The sequence below is a fragment of the Dendrobium catenatum genome, unplaced genomic scaffold, assembly GCF_001605985.2.
Source record: "Dendrobium catenatum unplaced genomic scaffold, ASM160598v2 fragScaff_scaffold_920, whole genome shotgun sequence".
In the NCBI taxonomy this organism is placed as follows: domain Eukaryota; kingdom Viridiplantae; phylum Streptophyta; class Magnoliopsida; order Asparagales; family Orchidaceae; genus Dendrobium; species Dendrobium catenatum.
Window position 1 is genome coordinate 2,819,716 of NW_021319382.1, and position 18,432 is coordinate 2,838,147.

Below are 18,432 nucleotides of genomic sequence, written 5' to 3' on the forward strand. Positions count from 1 at the left end.
TAACCTGCGGGTTTATTCGGAAATCCTGTGGGCTCTTTCCATCCTTCTTTACTCATCCTCTACGGAAATCCTGCGGGCTCTTTCCACCCTTTCTTCTTGGGCTTCTAACATCTTTCGTCTCTCCGCAAGTGCCACTCCATCTGTATCCTTCTTCTCAACAGTGAAGCAACTTTAGGGTGTCGTGTCTTGGTTGATTTGGAAGCATTTGGACAGTCTTGCTGTGGTGGACCATCGGTTTGCTAGTTCTATGCACTTTACTTATTTAACCTACAAATTCGATGCATGTGAGGAACCCGCTCTGACGGTTGTCTGAGGATAGCGTCTTTTTAAATTTCTTTATTTCTTTAAAATCTCCTAGCATCTTTTGTTGTGTTTGTCAAGTTTTGGGTCGTTTGATTTTATTTAATAAAGTTTGTTTTAAGTTCTACTCATTGTGTCAGTTTTCTTCTAATAAAGTTTGATTTAAGTTCTACTCATTGTGTTAGTTTTCTTCTTGTGTGTCTACATCATAAACCCTTGCCGCCGACCTTGCTAAACCAAGCCCCAATGCCCGCCACCTCTTCCTTGCCCCTTGATGATGATTTCAATCATCATTAATACCTTCCTAAACTAGCAAAATTAATTTGGAAAAAGATTCAATTAAATTTGAAATTCAAATACTTTCGAAATTAATAATGCTAAATTAGGAAAGTTCCTAGATTTGATTCAATTTAATTTTAAATTAAATTGGATTTAATTCCTTCATCCCTAATTTAGAATAGTAAATTAGGAAGTTCATAAATCCCCCCACCCCCCCAATCTTCTCCACCTCTCTACATGCTGCCGCCCCCTTCATTGGCCAAATCCTCCCCCCCCTCTTGTCTATTGATCCATTAACCCTTATTTGAATTTCAAATTCTATTCCCTCCCCATTTAATTCTAAAACTAAATCCAGATTTAATGGCCTTTCCATAACCCAAACCCTAGACCCAGCATAACCCTAATTCCCTCTACCCTTGACCGGCCCTCCCCCATGTCCACCCTCTTGGAATTCCCCAAACCTCATGAGCTCTCTTGCAAGAAAAGAAGTCAAGCATCTCTCTTCCAACGTCCCCACTAGTGCATGGCCGATCCCGGCATTGATCATGGGTTTGTATATGATAATCAAGGAAGGACAAACATTCTGTGATCTCCATTCTTCGATTTTAACTTGGAGGTTGACGAAACCGTCAAAGGATACATCGAACACATTATATTTACTTTAGCCTCTTCCATAGAAGAGGCGGATTACCAGACGTCTACACATAACCCCTTCTCCGACTAACTTTCGTTGGATCTCTACCCTTAGCTTCCTCTTCTTTGTGGTGGCATCTTCTGGATTGTGGCGACTCTTCTTCCACTAACCCTTAAAGAGTGTGAGTGAGGGAATCTCGAGGTGACTTTTCTCTTTGTTATGTGATGGATTTTTAGTTTCTTGCACTATCATTTTCATTATATAATTGATATTATTCTAAGATCTTGTTCTTCTATTGTGTGGTTACTTGCCATATCAATTTAAACAATTTTAAATTCGTAAAATCTTTTCAAAAGTGAAACATTAGTTGAAGTTACAACGCCTAATTAAATTGTTATAAATTTCTACGTGCAATTCCTATTTGGTTTCACATCAGTTAGGGCATCTTGAATTTGGCTGAAATTTGAGATCTCTTAGGCTTTTGCTCTCTAACGGCATCTAGAGATTTGGGAGAGATAGATCCTACTCTCTAATAGAGAATCAATTATATATTGTTATTTTCTTCCGTTAGTTTGTGTTCTTGCAATAAAATTTTTGTTTTTTTTCTGATATTCTGTTGGATTTGTGGAGATTTCTTGTTTTTGTCAAGATCGTTAGGTTTTATTTGAGATCTTCAAGTGTTTCCTCACAAATTAGTATTAGTGCAATTTCCTGGGCTGAAATAGAAATCTTCCTCACTGAATTTTGCTGCATCTGTATCCGATTTTATTGTTTGTGCTTATAGGAGGCAAAAATTCACGTCAAACTTGTTGCTTTTTGTTATTGGAGCTTAAATCCAGGTTCCCATGGCATGAAGAAAGGTAAAAGGAGAGATCAGACAATTGAAAACTGAAATTTCAGATATCCACATTAAGCTTTAAGATGTCAAAAGTCAAATTTCAGCCATCCACGAGAAGATGGATGGGAATTTTTCTAGCCTGGGAGAAATGTTGAAGAAAGTGCTTGAGGGCCAAACCAAAATATCGCTGACGGAGGTGAGGGAAGGCATCGAGGACAAGTGGGGAAAACCCTAACCCAATCAAACGAAGGGAAGATCAGGAGGTGGAGACAAAAAAAAATAAAAAATTTAAAAATAAAAAAACAAAAAAAATTAAAAAAAAAATTAGGAGGTGGAGTCTCAGAAGAGAGAATACCTTCCCTAAAGCTTATTCCTAGGGAAGAGCCGGGTAGAGGGTATGGAAAGAGGTGAGAGGAGGTAGGGCAAGAACAAATGGGGGGTTGAATTTGAGAGGAAAGGGGTGGATTTAGAAAGGGAAAGGGGAAATTATAACTGAAGGAGGGATGAATTTGAAAGGAGAGGTTTATTATGATCCAAAGGGTGCTAAATTTGAAAGAAAAAGGTGTGAAGTTGATGAAAGATTTGGGTATAAGCGTAGAAGGGATGACTGGGACACTTGGAGAATGAAAAATTATGGAGAGAACAAAGGGAACTAGTGGAAATTAAGAAAAAAGATGCAATAAAATCATATTCCAAAGTACAAAACCACAAAATTATAGTCTATCCAAACTCCCAAAGCCCAATCATGTCCCATCACTAAATGGTTCTTCCAGAGAATCTTCTTCTCCAATTGTATCTATGAATGTCATATCTTCATCATCTTCAATATGACTCACTTTTCTTTTCCCTGTTCAATAAGAATGAAAGCTTTGTCATGTTACTTGCACACTTGATATAAATATAATGTAATAGCATATAAGAAGTTGTGGAATACCTTTATTTGGATGTTGTGCTGCAGAGCTAGTGGATGTATGTGGTGTGGTACTAGTGGATGTGCCCACTTGATTTGCTTCGCCCCTCAAGACATCCACATTTAGATCCTCTAGTTGCAAGTCTGATAATGGAAAATTTGTCTCATCATCTATGAACTACTCATTATCAGATGCCACATCATCACACACCAACGGGTCCTCATCATCCGTCAAACCCTTATTCCTCAACCTCCTTTCTCTTAACCTCTTGTTATGCATAATATAAACAAGGAAGTTCATTATGAGTGTTGAAAGCCGATTTCTTCTCTTTATTTGCACTTGACTATATGTACTCCAGTTTCGCTCACACCCAGAAGAAGAAGTGAGGCCCAAAACTCTAACAGCAAAATTCTGTAACTCAGGGGTGGAATCACTAAATTGGATCCACCATTCAACTATTTTCAAGAAGAAAAATGATAATCATAACATAATAAAATGTTTTGCATTTACAAAAAAAAGTATACCTGGAGAATGTTTGGTAATAGTTGATTTTTCTGCTTGCAGACCAAAAAATCCCTCCTTATTCTGAAATAAAACAAGTTGTAAATCTGCAAGCTCCTTATCTGTCTGCTCTGGTATTAATCGTTCCATGCAATGATACAAGTCAAACTTTACCTCCGGGTTTGAGGATTTCCTCTCTGAATATTGAAATTGATGATTGAGATAATATGCCGCTGCGTGTAGATGACGGTATAACTGTACCTCCCACCGAGCATCAATGATATCCCAAATCTCTCTATAACTTGCCTCCTCTCCTCCCAAGTTATGTGCAATCAACTCCTTCGCCTCATCCATAGCATTATAAATACGAACATAGTGGTTGCAAACCTGCCGTCGACCCTCTCTGGTACTAGCCGCAGGCATCATCTATGCTAGTCCTCCATCCTCTCCTGGAGTAGTCATGTACTGGTCCATAGGATCACGCGCACCTCTATTATGTATAGTGGAGGAAGAGCCCTTTCCACTCTCGCTCCCAAAGTAAGCACCATATTCGACCCTTTCATCAAATTGCTCCTATTGTAAATGTTTGGTAGTCGTACTCTTTTCATATAAGCTGTAATTTCCTCCTTCACGTTATCCGGAACATTCACACAAGGTGCTACATTCTTGTGTGAGCAGGATAAGTGCTCCTTCATGCGAGTTACTCCTCTCTTCACCACCTTATCATAAAAATTGCATTTTAAATACACATACGTCTTCTCGCCGCTTCCTACGCCAACTTGCACACTATATTTCCAAGAAGGATCACACCGCAATGACATATTTGCTTTTTCCTTACATCTAACCATATTTCCTAATGCAAAAATCCAAAAACAAACAAAAAAATTAAAAAAAAATAAAAAACCCTAGATTTTCTTTCACTTGAAAAATCTAACCCTAAACTAAAAAAAAATACATAAAATCGATTGTGAACTTCTCCTAGAGGGCGGCTGAACACTTCAAGTTCGCCGGAGAGAGGCGGCACTGGCGACAGAGGCGGCGGGAAGGGAGGCCGAGCGTGCGGGAGGCGAGACCGAGAGCTTATGGGAGATTTTGTTTCGGGAAGCCTTAGAACCGAATGGGAGGAAGGAAAAAAAGACTTAATTTTAAGTAGGTGGGACCGAATTTGATGAGGCGTGCGCCTCACCTCTAATTGTGCAATTACGCCTTAGAGGCACGCCTCTGATCCCGTGAGGTGTAAGCCTCACATGAACCCAAAATTGCTTAGGCAATTAAGCATTCAGGGGCTGAATTGCGCAAAGGCGCGCCTCAAATTGCGCAATTTTAAACAGAGGGTTCAATGATAGAGTACCAAGAGAGGTTCGAATACCTAGCTAGTCGATTAGACTAGCTTTCTGAGACAGTACTAGAGAGCAACTTCATGAAGGAATTAACACCCGAGATTCGGGCAGCGATTAGAATGATGAGGTCTCGTGACTTGTGAGAGGTTATGGAGCTAGCTCAGTTGGTGGAGGATCAGAGGCATCTGGAGAGAGGAACGGGAGGCAGCAACGCAGTAGGCTCGTCGTATAGGATGACCACCACCTTATTGGCATCGAAGGAGCCAACACTAGATACTCTTCGGGGGACTTCAAAGGAAAAGACTGCAGGAGGAATACCTGAAGACAATTTCAAGAAGCTCACAGAAACAAAATTACAGAAGAAGAGGGCAAAAGGGCTCTATTTCAGATGTAACGAGAGGTATACTTTAGGGCACAAGTGTAAGGATCGAACTCTTCATGTTCTTACCGTTTGTGATGATGAGGGAATGGAGGAGGATGTCGTCTTTCCACCTTGTGGATAAGGTGGGTCTTTGGGAGGGGAGTATTGTTAGACTGATCCACTGGACCGGTCTAGCTGGTCCATACAAGACCGGCCCATGCTAATAGAGGAGGAACCCTCTGCCTCCTGTACGCCTGATCCAATCGCCCGGCATGAGAGAGCTGTTTAGGAAGGATTTTTGAGGGAATTATGAGGGAAATTTCAAAGTAGGGGTTGTTTAGAGATTTACTTTTGAATTTTATGAATTAAGTAGTATGTTTTGCTAGGGTTAGGGCATCTTGAATTTGGCTGAAATTTGATATCTCTTAGGTTTTGGGCTTTAGCTTCCTCCAGAGATTTGGGAGAGATAGATCCTCCTCTTGAATAGAGGATCAATTGTATCTTGCTATTTTCTCCCGTTAGTTTGTATTCTTGCAATAAAATTCTTGTTTTTCTCTGATTTTCCGTTGGATTGTGGAGATTTATCGCTATTTTTTTCAAAATCGTTAGGTTTTACTTGAGATCTTCAAGTGTTTCCTAACATCTTACTAGTACAAGCTTATATGTACTTATATATAAACAAGAGATAAGTACAATCACATGAATATTAATAAAAGATAATATCTTAAATAATGAAAAAACTATTACAGAAATAAATAGAATATATTTCTACCATAAAGGGCACATGTGATAATTTAGATATGGTAACTAACAGGGAAATAAAAAACTCAATGCATACTCTTAAATTCAGTATTATTTACTGCCATCATGAATACTCAACAAGAAATCCAAGTGATTTAGTGGGCCACTTACGGCTGAGAAAGATGCGTTGGAAAATGTTGATAGTGATCAGCATCATCAGAAACAAAGCTACACTGATGTTGCCGTTGTTGATTAAGCTGAAGGTGCAGTTCAGCAACCTTCTTTTTTAATCGAGCAACATCTGCTTCAGCAAGTGCAATCTCCTCAAGTTCTGCCCTTGTCTTCCAATAGAGATATAACAATAATTTCATATAGCCTAAAATAACAAGCAAATTCAGTCAAGTAGCATATAGAAAGTAAGTAGCATACCTTGGAATCCATGCTTCTAGAACTAGAAAACTGCCCAGAAGACATGCTTAACCCAACCTCCAGGGCAGCCCTAAGATCCCTCTCAGCTTGCAGCTGCTCTTGCAACCTTGACACCTGAAAGAGAATTGGAAAATGATAAGAATCACAATATTGTCCAAAAAGAGTTATTCAGTTTCCAAATTAGCGAAAGTATTTAAAAAAGAAATGAAATCGACAATACTTGCAAGCAAATCTATCTTGTCAAAATAACTTCCAAGATATGCCGTCCTAACATAATAGCTCACTTCGAAAACTTCAAATTCAGGTTCTAATTTGGATTCTATGCGGCCAAAACTGCAGTAACCATATCTACTAAGTGCATCATCAAGATTCAACATAACAAAGCAGCAAATGGGAATCTTTTAGGGATTCAAAATCAGATATTAAACCGAGTTCACATAAGCAGCATAGATGATAATGAAAATCACTATGATGATCAAATTGAATTAAACATAGTGTTCTTCTTACACATGCATCCACTAAGTACGTAACATCACATACAAACTGCCACAAGAGCTTGAGCATGCAGCCAACATGTACTGCACGGGGTGGATTAAATAAGATTTTAGGTGCTATTCAAGGCTTATGTCAGCACACTGTAAATTCTCAAGCCCCTGTTTGAATTTGAGGTTCAAGATAATAAATGCAGTGGACAAAGGATCAGAGTAGGAAAAATTTTATAAAGATATTATTAGTAGGGTCTTCTAACCTGGTATCCACTGCCTTCTACTGCTTGTCTTCTTCAACATTGAATTCATGCTTCTCACATCTAAGAACACGAATCAGAAGCATCGTTTAAAATTGCGCAATAAGAGGTGCACCTCAAAGCAATTTTAAACGTTTAAGCCTCAAAGCCTACGCAATGAGAGCAGGCATTGAGGCATACGCCTCAAGTTCACTAAGGCGCACTTCGCCTCATGTTTTAGAGGCGTCCGCCTCTTAAAATTAAAAAAAAAATGCTCGGTATCACTCGGTACATGCTTGGTACCGCTAGTACATGCTCGGTACATGCTCGATACCACTAGGTACATGCTCGGAACCGCTCGGTGGAACCCCGCCAGGGGGCAGCGCCCCCTTGGACCCCCGGCTGCCTGGCCTAGTGTTGTATTCATCATCTTTAGTAATAATTGTTAGTATTAGTCTGCTTCTTTATGAGTGCACGATGCTTTGTATAAGTTTTCTTCATGAGTGCATGCTTTGATTAGAAGACATTGGACTCTATAGGTGAGAAGGGGAGAGAACAGTTCATTATAATGATGATTCAAATGAAGAATTTCATATTATCTTATTATTGGGATATTTTGATTTCACGTCATATCATGTGATTTTTTGTGTTTTATATTTTTTACTCATTAGTATTTAAAAAATTTATCATTTTATGTTTACGCAATCTTTTGTTGCCTCGTCTCATGAACAAAAAATACCTCAATACCCGATTACGCAATTTTAAACATTGATCACAAGTACCTTTATCAACCCTTCCTAAAAGATAGTATTGGGTTGCAAACATATAATAACTTAATGCTACCCAATGAAAGATGTTCATTAAGTGTTATCTCATCATATGACTTCTAAAATGTTAATTTTAAAAGAAGGAATCAGGAATATTTTTTTCTTCCTTGGAAGTAGACATTCTTTAAAATCAAATTAATAGAAATGCCAAATTGTTAATCAATTGATCTATATATGACATCAAAAATTATCAAGGCATTTTAATATAGAGGTAAAGAGATAAACATTTAAGAAGTTATGTTTTTTATTGAAATATGAAATATAAAAAAAAACAAATAAATAATCAAAATTGGAAGAGAGAGAATGCATCTAGTTATTTGCAAGGGTCAACTTAATCCTCTTTCATAGTGATCTAGGATGATGATATCTAAGGTAAAGGACTCCAAGTATCATCCATCCATAAATTAGATTATTTAAGAATCATTTAGAGAGAGAATAAATTTCATTAAGAGTTTATGAGCAAAGGATGGGCACCCTTTTAAGTGTTGTTGGTGTATTAGGTGAATTCCTAGTATTGGAAAGTAATTAATTAGGGATATTATTCTCCTTCAATTGTTTTTTTATTAATATTCTCTTTTTATGTCCATATATATAGACCATACATTTAATAGATTAAAACAATAAAAAGATTTTCCCCTTTAAAAACGGTATTAGAGCAAGGTCAACATTGCCCTAGTTAACCCACCCATCCACCCCCACTACGTAGCTCTCCTGTTGATCTCTATATGCCTAGCCCACCAAACACATCTACTCGCCGCTCACGCATGTGATATATGCAATAGCCTCTTCCCTTTGAACTCACAGCATGCCTTTACAACTATATGCTTGTTGCTTCACACTCAAAACCGTGCACTCAATGCTCCACATCCACTTTGCTATTCCAAGCCAAACAATTGCTACTCTACACTTAGCTTTGTGCTCTTGTTGCTCCACATATGTGTGTGCATTGTTTCGCTGGATATACATTCTGCCTCATGCAAGCATATGCTTGCAACTCTTGGGTTCACATGCCATCCATTGTTAACTCATTACACGCTATCTTATGACTATTTGATCTCCCTTAGTGCATGATACCTCTGTAACTCCAACAATGCTATCCTCTAACCCTTCCACTTTTACCCTCTTTCACAAAGGTGTCATGGCGTCTCACACCTATCTTCACAACTTGAGCTCCTATTATACCAACAAAAAATTAAAAGGTGCAAATTACCTGTTGTGGCTGAGGGATTTTTATTTTATTTTAGTTTTTACGACAAATTTTATCATTTTAATGCCTTCCTCTAAATAGGAACGACATCATCAAATTCTTGAAGTGGCAAGCATCTATGATGTTCTTACATGGTTACTTAGCAATCTTTAATAATCATGTTTCCAAAAAATACCAAAAATCTGTAGAATTTTCTTTGATCTGCATATTTCAGAAAAGTAATATATTGTATCTCTACACTTTATATCAGACCTATTTTCTTTTTCAACAAACTAACATGTCAATCTAAGAGTTTTATAATACCCTCGGAGAAAAATGGGATAAGGTCTTTAATATCTCCCATCACTACAAATCCCACTATTTGGACCAGCGGGATGAAGAATTCCTAGTAGCCAAATTTATCTCTAGCATGCAAGTTTTCCTTTAAGGGGTAAAATCTTCATTGATAACCAACTGTACAGCTCCAAACATTGTCAATGCTCTCTCCTAATTTCTCCATGTCATAGAATACCAACTACATCCACTTTTAACCAATCTTTCGACTCCAAGGGTGGTTAGGGAACTCATTGTCATGATTTTTGTTATAATGATAGCAAGATAATGGACAAGACCTTTCTCCCTAATGTCCTCAATAGGGTCGCACATACCATCCTCAACATCACTGAGAGAAATTTGATTGCCCTTCCATTGCTCAACATACATTTACAACTGATCTAACATTGCCTACTTCTAAGGCCTCATCCAATAGATAGGTTACTCTCCCTCAAAAATATCATGCTCGAATAATTCAATTATCCCAACCATCGCCCTTAAATCTCAAATTATTTATATTATGTATTTGTTGCAGTTGTCTCTAATAATATGTCCTGGATTTAGATTCAAGTGCCTCTTCATATATGAAGATTAAATACAAACTCTCCTCTTCCGTCAACATTACCTCTCTTTCTCCAGTGATTATCTTTGACGGTTTTCTTATATATCTCTTAAAAAGGCATTATAAATCCTTCAATAACTTTTAATGGCTTAAATGTTACGTAATTTACTATAAATTTATTTTCTATCAACTCTTACAAAATCTCATGACTATCATATAGCATCTAACCTTCTTTTCTGTCAATATCTCAACTCGAAGAAAATAATTAGTGGAGTCATTGAAGTTGGTGGAACTTACTATATGACGACAAATGTTCCTTATGCTCTCTCCTCCAATGTTGCTACTTTTCACTGGCATTATCAACCTAGACATCTTCTTCTCAGTTCCCAAGTATTGTGTTCGTTCCTTCATAAATGCCCAAATTTAACAATCATAACTGTATGCCCATTACATCTTCTCCCAATAGTCATAATCCTAGTCCTTTTGAGTTAGTTTACTCCAATAGGTTACGCCCTATTCTTGCTTATATAGGCTTCTACTATTTTGTCACATTCACGGACGATTTTTCCCCGAGTTGCTAGCATGTACTTACACAAATACCGTTCACGAGTCATTCATGTTTGTATTAGAAAAAAAAAACTTCAATTTTCCACTCTTATCAACATCTTACACACTAATCAGTCATTAGAATTCATGCAGACTACGTTTTGCACCTTCTACTCTATGCCACTACCAATGATTTCATTCATCAAAATTCCTCTCATATACAACTTAACAAAATAGTGTTGTTGGACACAAAAATCACCACCATCTTGAAGTTGCAAGCTTCTTCATGTTTCACATGAATGTCCCTAGTGAGATGATGTCTTGACCCTATGAAAACTCATCAATTGTATCCCTTATCATCTAAACTACAACTCAACTCTTTAGACAGGCCAAGTTGTTTTTCCCCTTACACCATATTTTTTTGGTTGTACTTGCTTAGTTCATGTGTTTCGTGCGCATGAAAAAAACTCTCTATGGTATTCAATGCATCTTACATAGAAACTCTTGCACTAAAAAAGGTATTGATATTATGATGTCCTTTTACAATGATTTATACTTCCACCGATGTAACATTTCATGAGACTAACTTTTCTCCTTGCCCTAAGCTATCTTCACCAACAATTCATCTTCCTCCAAAAGCTTCTATACCTATCTCTTCACCTCTACAGATATACTCTCACCGACCTCTAGCTTCATCTATAATAGCAACCCCAAACACATTATAAGATTCAACCGAGCATGCACAAGATGATGATCGCACTAATATTCATTTACTAATTACCATTTAGAAAGGTAAAAGTAAACATCTTGTTCATCATATTTACTCCTATATATCATTTGATTATTTATCACATTTATTTTTTACCATTATATTGTCTCTATCATTTGTATCTATTCATTACAATAAATTTTATGAAAAAAAATTATGATTTTGAAATGCATGCTCTTCTTAGTCTTAATACATGGCGGTCCCCACTCCTTAGGTGGAAACCAATTACTTGGCGTTGAGCATATATTATCAAGTATCATTGTGATGGCTCAATTAAGGGGTGTAAACAAGCCGAGATTAAATGAGTTTATTGTGTGTTTGCTTTCAATTTGTTTGAATTTGACCTTAATATGAGCCAATTTCAAATAAATTAAAAAATATATAAATAATGAGATAAATATGATAGAATCATGATCGAACACTACAAAGCTTGCTTATTTGCCTACCAACCAATTAATATATCTAAATATATATATATATTTATATAATAAAATATAATATATATGCACATTTATTTTGAGCAAAAAATTAACCAAACATGATCAAACAAGACTTGATTGAAGTACATCTCATTAAGAAAACATGCTCAGAATAATTGTTCAATATCAACTCACTTAATAAATGAGCTGAACACAAGCTTTTAGCGAGCTGAACACAAGCTATCATGACAAGGAGCTTTTTTGATAGTGCTAGGCTCAATCAAACACTAAAAAGCATACTTATTTGCCACAGACCCACAGGGTTAACCGAAGTCTATAAGATAAACTATTTTGATAACTTCTCCTCAATTGTTCTATCTAACTCTATCAAAGTTCTTTTATTTGTAGCCATCAACCAAGGTTGGATTATGCTAAAAAATGAAAGTGAGAAATACATTCCTTTATACCGTCTTGCATGAGGTCATTTATAAGGAATAACTTCCAAGGTATATTGCTCAGTAGAAGAATCACATATACTTTCCAAGGAATGCTATGTATGGACTTAAATAGAGACCAAGAGCTTGGTTTTAAAAACTGTGGAAAGTTTTAAGTAAAAGAGATCTTCAAAGTAGAACTAGAGATCACTTCATCTTTGTCAAGCATCTTCTTTTTAGCTTTGTCATATTAAATAGCATCTCACTAGAAGCGATTACAACATCTGAGATAAAATATTACTTTCAAAAGTCTTTTATCACAAATGAGTACTTTCCTAAAATTGATTTTACCCTATAATAAGAAAGAGTTATCTCAAAGTATAATATTTTTTTGAAGAAATGGGTCATCGTTATTGTAAGCTTATTGATATAACTATGATGACAAACAACATTTGATGACAAAAAAAAAAAAAAACTTAATGATCCATCAGTCGAACATAAAGAAAGTCGGATAAAGGAGGGCTCCTTCTCGTCTACAGGAATGTTGGGAGGGAGGCTTTTCTTAGTATTGAAGGGTAGTTGGTAAGTTAATTTATCTAGTAGTTACCAAGCCTAATATTTCATGCATCATTATAGTACGTTAGCACATGCAAAATGCAAATTAGATGCATTAAGAGGTTTTTTTATAAATCCTCATTTTTATCAAAAAATTTTCTATAAACGTTTTACTAAAGCCTCTAGTTGAGCACCTAAATTTTCAAGCAATTGTAGATGTACTTGCTCGATTGAAGACATGAAGTCAACCATAGGATAATATACCTTTGTTAGGACTAATATAGGCATCAAAAAAAGAAATACTTTTTGACTTTTCCCAACTCTTCTTAATCTATGTCACTATAAATTGTATTTAATGAATGGTACTCTTAGTAGTTCTCTATTATAATCATTTCTTGTTATCATTTTGTTCTATCATTTCGGTTTTTTTAATTAAACTTCCATAATATTATTTTGGGGATTTACATACATACCAATTTATATTATGCTATTTACATATCTAACATCAAAAATTTTAATATTTTATGACTAACATCCATAGACAACTTTAATATCAAATATGTCACTCATATATTTCATTCCTACCACCCATACCATCCTATAAACTTTAATATTTCATTTCTTGCACCCATATTTGATCTATAGGTGTTAGGCATGAAATATTAAAATTGTGGATGTTAGATATGTAAATAGCATGATATAAAATAGTATGTATGTAAATCCCCCTATTATTTTATAACATAGTAGACTTGAGAAACACTTCTTCATTAAAAGTATCAAGCTTTAAATTAAACTATCCTCATTTATATTCTTTGTTTATTTGTGGGTGTTTACGTGTGTATGAAGAGAAAGAAACACACAAATGTTTAGAAGTATAACACGTATATATCACGTGATCTTCCAACAATATTAATAGAAATTAAAAAGATTCCACATCAACTAAAATTATACACATAAAACTAGTTTTTTTATACGTAGTAATCATAAATCCCATAGCATATTAACTTTTTCTTGATTTATAACTTTTTACTAAAAAATTGAATCAATCAATATTTTATGCACATTTACCACTTGATTTTCAAGTATATTGATGAAAATTTATCCGACATCCACTAAATTATATATCATAAAACTAGTTTCTAATGAACATATCCAAAATCCCTTATCATCTACAAATGTTCTTCATTGTTATAACATTTTACTTCAGAAAACAGGTATCATCCATCAATAGTGTGTCATTAAACATCATAATACTCATCATGAAAAGGTAAAAAAATCAATATTCAATAACAAGCAAAAGGAACACTCAAAGAAATCTTAATATCATCAAAGACAACATTAAAGGCACAATTATTGAAAAGCAAATTCACTTTGAAAAAAAAGATAGAAACTAGGATGTAAAATATAATATATATCATATTAACACAACACAGCAGAAAAAAAAAATAACTTCAGTAACCGAGCATGAGAATAATACATCTTGTTCCAGTGCTAAGCGACGATCATGCAATGCCTGCTTTCTTCTTTCCAAGCTAGCCTGCAAAATGGCATTGCCTTTGGCCTGAAAGGTAGATTCAAACTGTCCCCATAAGAATTCATCATGCTCTCCCATTACATGAATAAAAGGCCAAAAAATGTTTCATACCTCTTTGGCAATTCTCATGCGAAGGTCATTCTTTGTTATTTCAAGCCTCTGAATAGCAAGCCTAACATCATTGCAAGTTTGTTTAGTCAAGAGCAGTTGAATTGAAAGTATAGTTGCATATTGGAAGAATCAAGGCATCTATCCAGCATGATTTTGTATTCTATGAATGATTTAAAGGGCAATGGTATTTGGACTCTAAATTAATATATTCCTAACAAGTCAACTGAAAAGAGTCAAATTTCACCTTCTGACATGTTCAAGATTTCATGTAAGCTCATATTATTAGTGACCTTTTTTTTTTAATAAAAACAACTGCAGCACTTCAATGAATGAAGATCAAGTGATCCAAATATCTGACTTATAGATGAAGAAAATTCTTTTAGAGGAAATACAAATAGCAAGCTGTGATGTATGAACTTGATAGCTGAGTGAAAGGCCTATGATAGAATAGTCTAGATCGATGACTTTGAAGGTCAAACCAATAGTATTTTAGATGGTCATGTCCAAGATCATAAAGTTCTTCCATGATTTGAGTTTGATAACTTAAACTTCTCTTTTCCTCACTTTTCCCATTCTATATGTGAAAAGGCTGAAAATTCATAATGAAACACTTACTCTTCTTCACCAGATGAGTCGACAGAATCCATTGAATGATTCTTTCTGGCCTAAAAAATGACAACACAAGTTATAATCAGGAAACCATATATAAAATCAAACACAGTAAAAAAATGATAAAACCGAAACCATTTTAGAATAGCAAAAATCATTTGCAATTCTGTTACCATGCATGCTTGTATCAGTGCATAAGAGGAATAAATATGATGAGTGATAAATATTATTTGAGCACTTAGGTTTAGCCGTATCTCTATTCAGAAAAGATAATGCTGCAAAAGATGAAACGGATCCCAAACTGATGATCTCAACTCCAACAAAAGAGGCTCGATTTAAGGAGCTAAGCTCATCAAATCATATATAAATCGGCAATCACAAGAAATCAAATAAAAGGTTAAGAGCTCTTGAGCTTGAAAGGAAAGAATAACTCTGAAAAGTTGAACGGTAAAAAATTAGAAGGGTGCTGCTATTTCTCTATACTAATAAGCTCACATTGTTACGACCCCAAAAATTGGGGGTCCTCTTTGTATGACCATGAGACCCATTGAGCTTAGTCACATGTCTATCCACACAATATTCAGCTGTATGAGAGGGAAAAGGAATCCCAGAATCTAATGATGACAAAATCTCCCCCATTGAAAGAGGAGTTTCACGTAAAGGCAACACATTTAGGGAATCCTTCTTGGAGAAAGAGTCATCAAAATTTTCGTTTGGTGGACCATGTCCACCATTATCTTGAGAAACCCCAAGCGGTCTGGTCTTTGTTGATGAATCCTTATTATCTGTAAGAGATTCAGCATCTGAATCATCACTGGCAAAAACCTGAAATCGCAGAGAGATTTTGAATTTAGTAAAGTTGATCATATTCAGCAAATAAGGAGAATAAACAGCATGGAAATTTTGAAACAAAATTTTAGCAACGTATTTAAATATCATAAAATCGAAATAATGAAATTAAAGAAAAGAGTATGTGGTTGAATGTTTCCGGGCCATTTGGGATCATCTTTTAGGTTCATTTTTTTTTTGTCCAATTGGGATCATCTTTTAGATTCATTTTTTGTTTTTATTTTTTATTTTATTTTCTTTATGTTTTGACAAGAAGTAAAAAACAAATTTAGTATCTTAAATAATAAATAATAATTATCAATTTCACACATTAAAATAACATATCATATAAAATATTATCTTATTGGCATAGGAAAAACCCTGTTTAGAAAGTAATTTATATTTGGCTAATGCCAAAGATGTTCATCTCTTGGGTGTCTACTCCTTAGTATGAAATCTTCCCTTTACAAGAGGGGCAAAATTTATTAGCAGTACTACAACAAATTGAGAGAGAAATGAGATGAACTTCTTTAATAGCACGCCTAGTCCAACCAATCAAACTACATGGAAAAAAAAAAAAAAAAAACAGAGCAAAGAATATCTAGTTGCCATGTTCTCCCATACCTTCATACATCCTTCTAATATGTCCAAACTTAACAAATAATGAACTCTATTATCCCGAACATCTCTACCATTCTTTCCTGAGTTCTCCGTGTACTAAGTTACCTTGTCCACATGGTAACCATCATCATAATGCCCTTGTTGCCAAAATAAGGGGTGCTCTTAGTTCTCATGGACAGGAATTGTTGCCATAGTTATAACTCTTATCAAACTTACCAACACAGTCAAAGGATAAATCACTCATCTAGCCATTATCAGGATGTGGGCTCCAAAAATTCACGCCCCAGCCTCTTCGCGGCCCTTTCTTTTTGTATTGGAGAGCAGAGTTTTAACGAGTCTAAGTTTCAGGGTAAATTTTCAGAAGACAGATTGAGGTTTTAGATAACAAACTACCTAGAGATTTTGCCCTCATTTTGTGAGAACTTTATGATCTCAGTTCTAGTTTTCAATAGGCACAAGCCCCTATAGTTAATTACCCCTCCCGATAATAGGAGAGAACTTTCGATTAAAGCTCGTCGTTGAACAGATATATAGTATCAAGCGTATAGTAGCAACAGAATTAGATGTTACAATAACAACAACACGAAGCCTTTATCCCACTATGTGGGGTCCGCTACTTGAATCCTTTTTTTTCATTGTGCTCTGTTTAAAATTGCACAATAAAGAGGCGCGCCTCTGCGCAATTCTTGCAAAAAATGCCTCGAGGCGTGCGCAATTGCTGGCATTGTTGAGGCGTACGCCTCACATTGGCTGAGGCGCGCCTCTGTTGACCCGATCAAGATCCCATGGTTATGTCATCTGGGGCCAATGTAGTCCCTGGTCTACTTAGGTAGAGGAAGTAGTCTACCCAACCTAATAAAGGATCCTTATCGGCAGCCATGGGTTGCTTTGTCCAAGCGGACCTTATTGACCTAAGGTGAATGCTTATCTAAGGGGACAAATTTGAAACAACCTTAGATAGCAGAGGTCTTTGTGCCTTATTGATCATATCGTATTGATTCAAAACTCAAGGATTTCATGTCACTAAGAAGCGTATTAGCTCTGGCCATAACCGATATTTTGTGGTTCCATTTGGCAGTAAAACCACTCAGTTCTAGGTCATAACCATTTATCCTATGGTGTCATTTGGTGGAAAATTCACCGATTAGAGGACACGTACCACATCCTTAATGGCATGTATTAACCCCTAAAATCCCCCAAAGAGCATAAATTTGATAAATTTGACTTAATGTGTATGTATATTACATTGGATCTCATCTAGCGTACTGGATTTCAAGGAAAGAACATAGAGCATATCAGAGGGAGTTATTTTGATGTTCTAATCAAAAAATCTTTCTTTTACAAGTCTACATTGAAAAAAGAGGGGGTCTTTCAGACTACAAGATATATGATTTGCTACACAAATCAAGCTTGACAAAGCTGAATCGCAAGAGCCCACTAGGTCGAAACTACAGTTGTCTCTCAACCTGAAATTCCTCCTATAAATACTTTTTTTTCTTTTTGGATGTGATTTGGCAACTTTCGGACTCCCAAAGTATACACAGTTACTGCCTTTATGATTATCTGGCTACTTTTATTATGGTTGTTTTATTTAATTTCATATTACTAATTTTACTTGAAATGAGAAAATTGATAAACGTGGAAGTAAAATGAAGTACGAGAGGTAAATGGAAAGTTTTGTGTGAGTAGAAAAATATATTTGAGAAGAATTTTTTTTGTCTGTTAAAAAATTTTGTTTTCATCGGTGAATGAGGAATCTTTTATATTATAGAAAATTGTGTACATGCATTTTGGCTAATAGGCATTTGGAGAGGTGATAAATGGAAACAAAAATAGATTGAGGTTTTTATTTGGACAGAGTCTATTATTTGTGTGAGTAGAAAAATATATTTGAGAAGAATTTTTTATGTCTGGGTTAAAAAATTTTGTTTTCATCAGTGAATGAGGAATCTTTTATATTAAGGAAAATTGTGTATATGCATTTTGGCTAATAGGCAATTAGAGAGGTGATAAACGGAAACAAAAATAGATTGAGGTTTT

General features: G+C 35.5%; 1 protein-coding gene across 1 annotated transcript in view; it reads right to left on the reverse strand.

Moving 5' to 3' along the window:
* The window catches only part of LOC110113282 (rho GTPase-activating protein 7), an 88,779-nt gene that overhangs the window by 15,399 nt on the left and 54,948 nt on the right, over positions 1 to 18,432 (reverse strand). Inside the window, exons 14-19 of the mRNA XM_020845786.2 lie at positions 15,439 to 15,768; positions 14,950 to 14,999; positions 14,335 to 14,395; positions 14,167 to 14,250; positions 6,335 to 6,448; positions 6,077 to 6,246 (exon numbers count right to left, since the gene is read on the reverse strand). Of these exons, the coding sequence (XP_020701445.1) occupies positions 6,077 to 6,246; positions 6,335 to 6,448; positions 14,167 to 14,250; positions 14,335 to 14,395; positions 14,950 to 14,999; positions 15,439 to 15,768 (809 nt within the window). The remainder of the gene's footprint in view (positions 1 to 6,076; positions 6,247 to 6,334; positions 6,449 to 14,166; positions 14,251 to 14,334; positions 14,396 to 14,949; positions 15,000 to 15,438; positions 15,769 to 18,432) is intronic.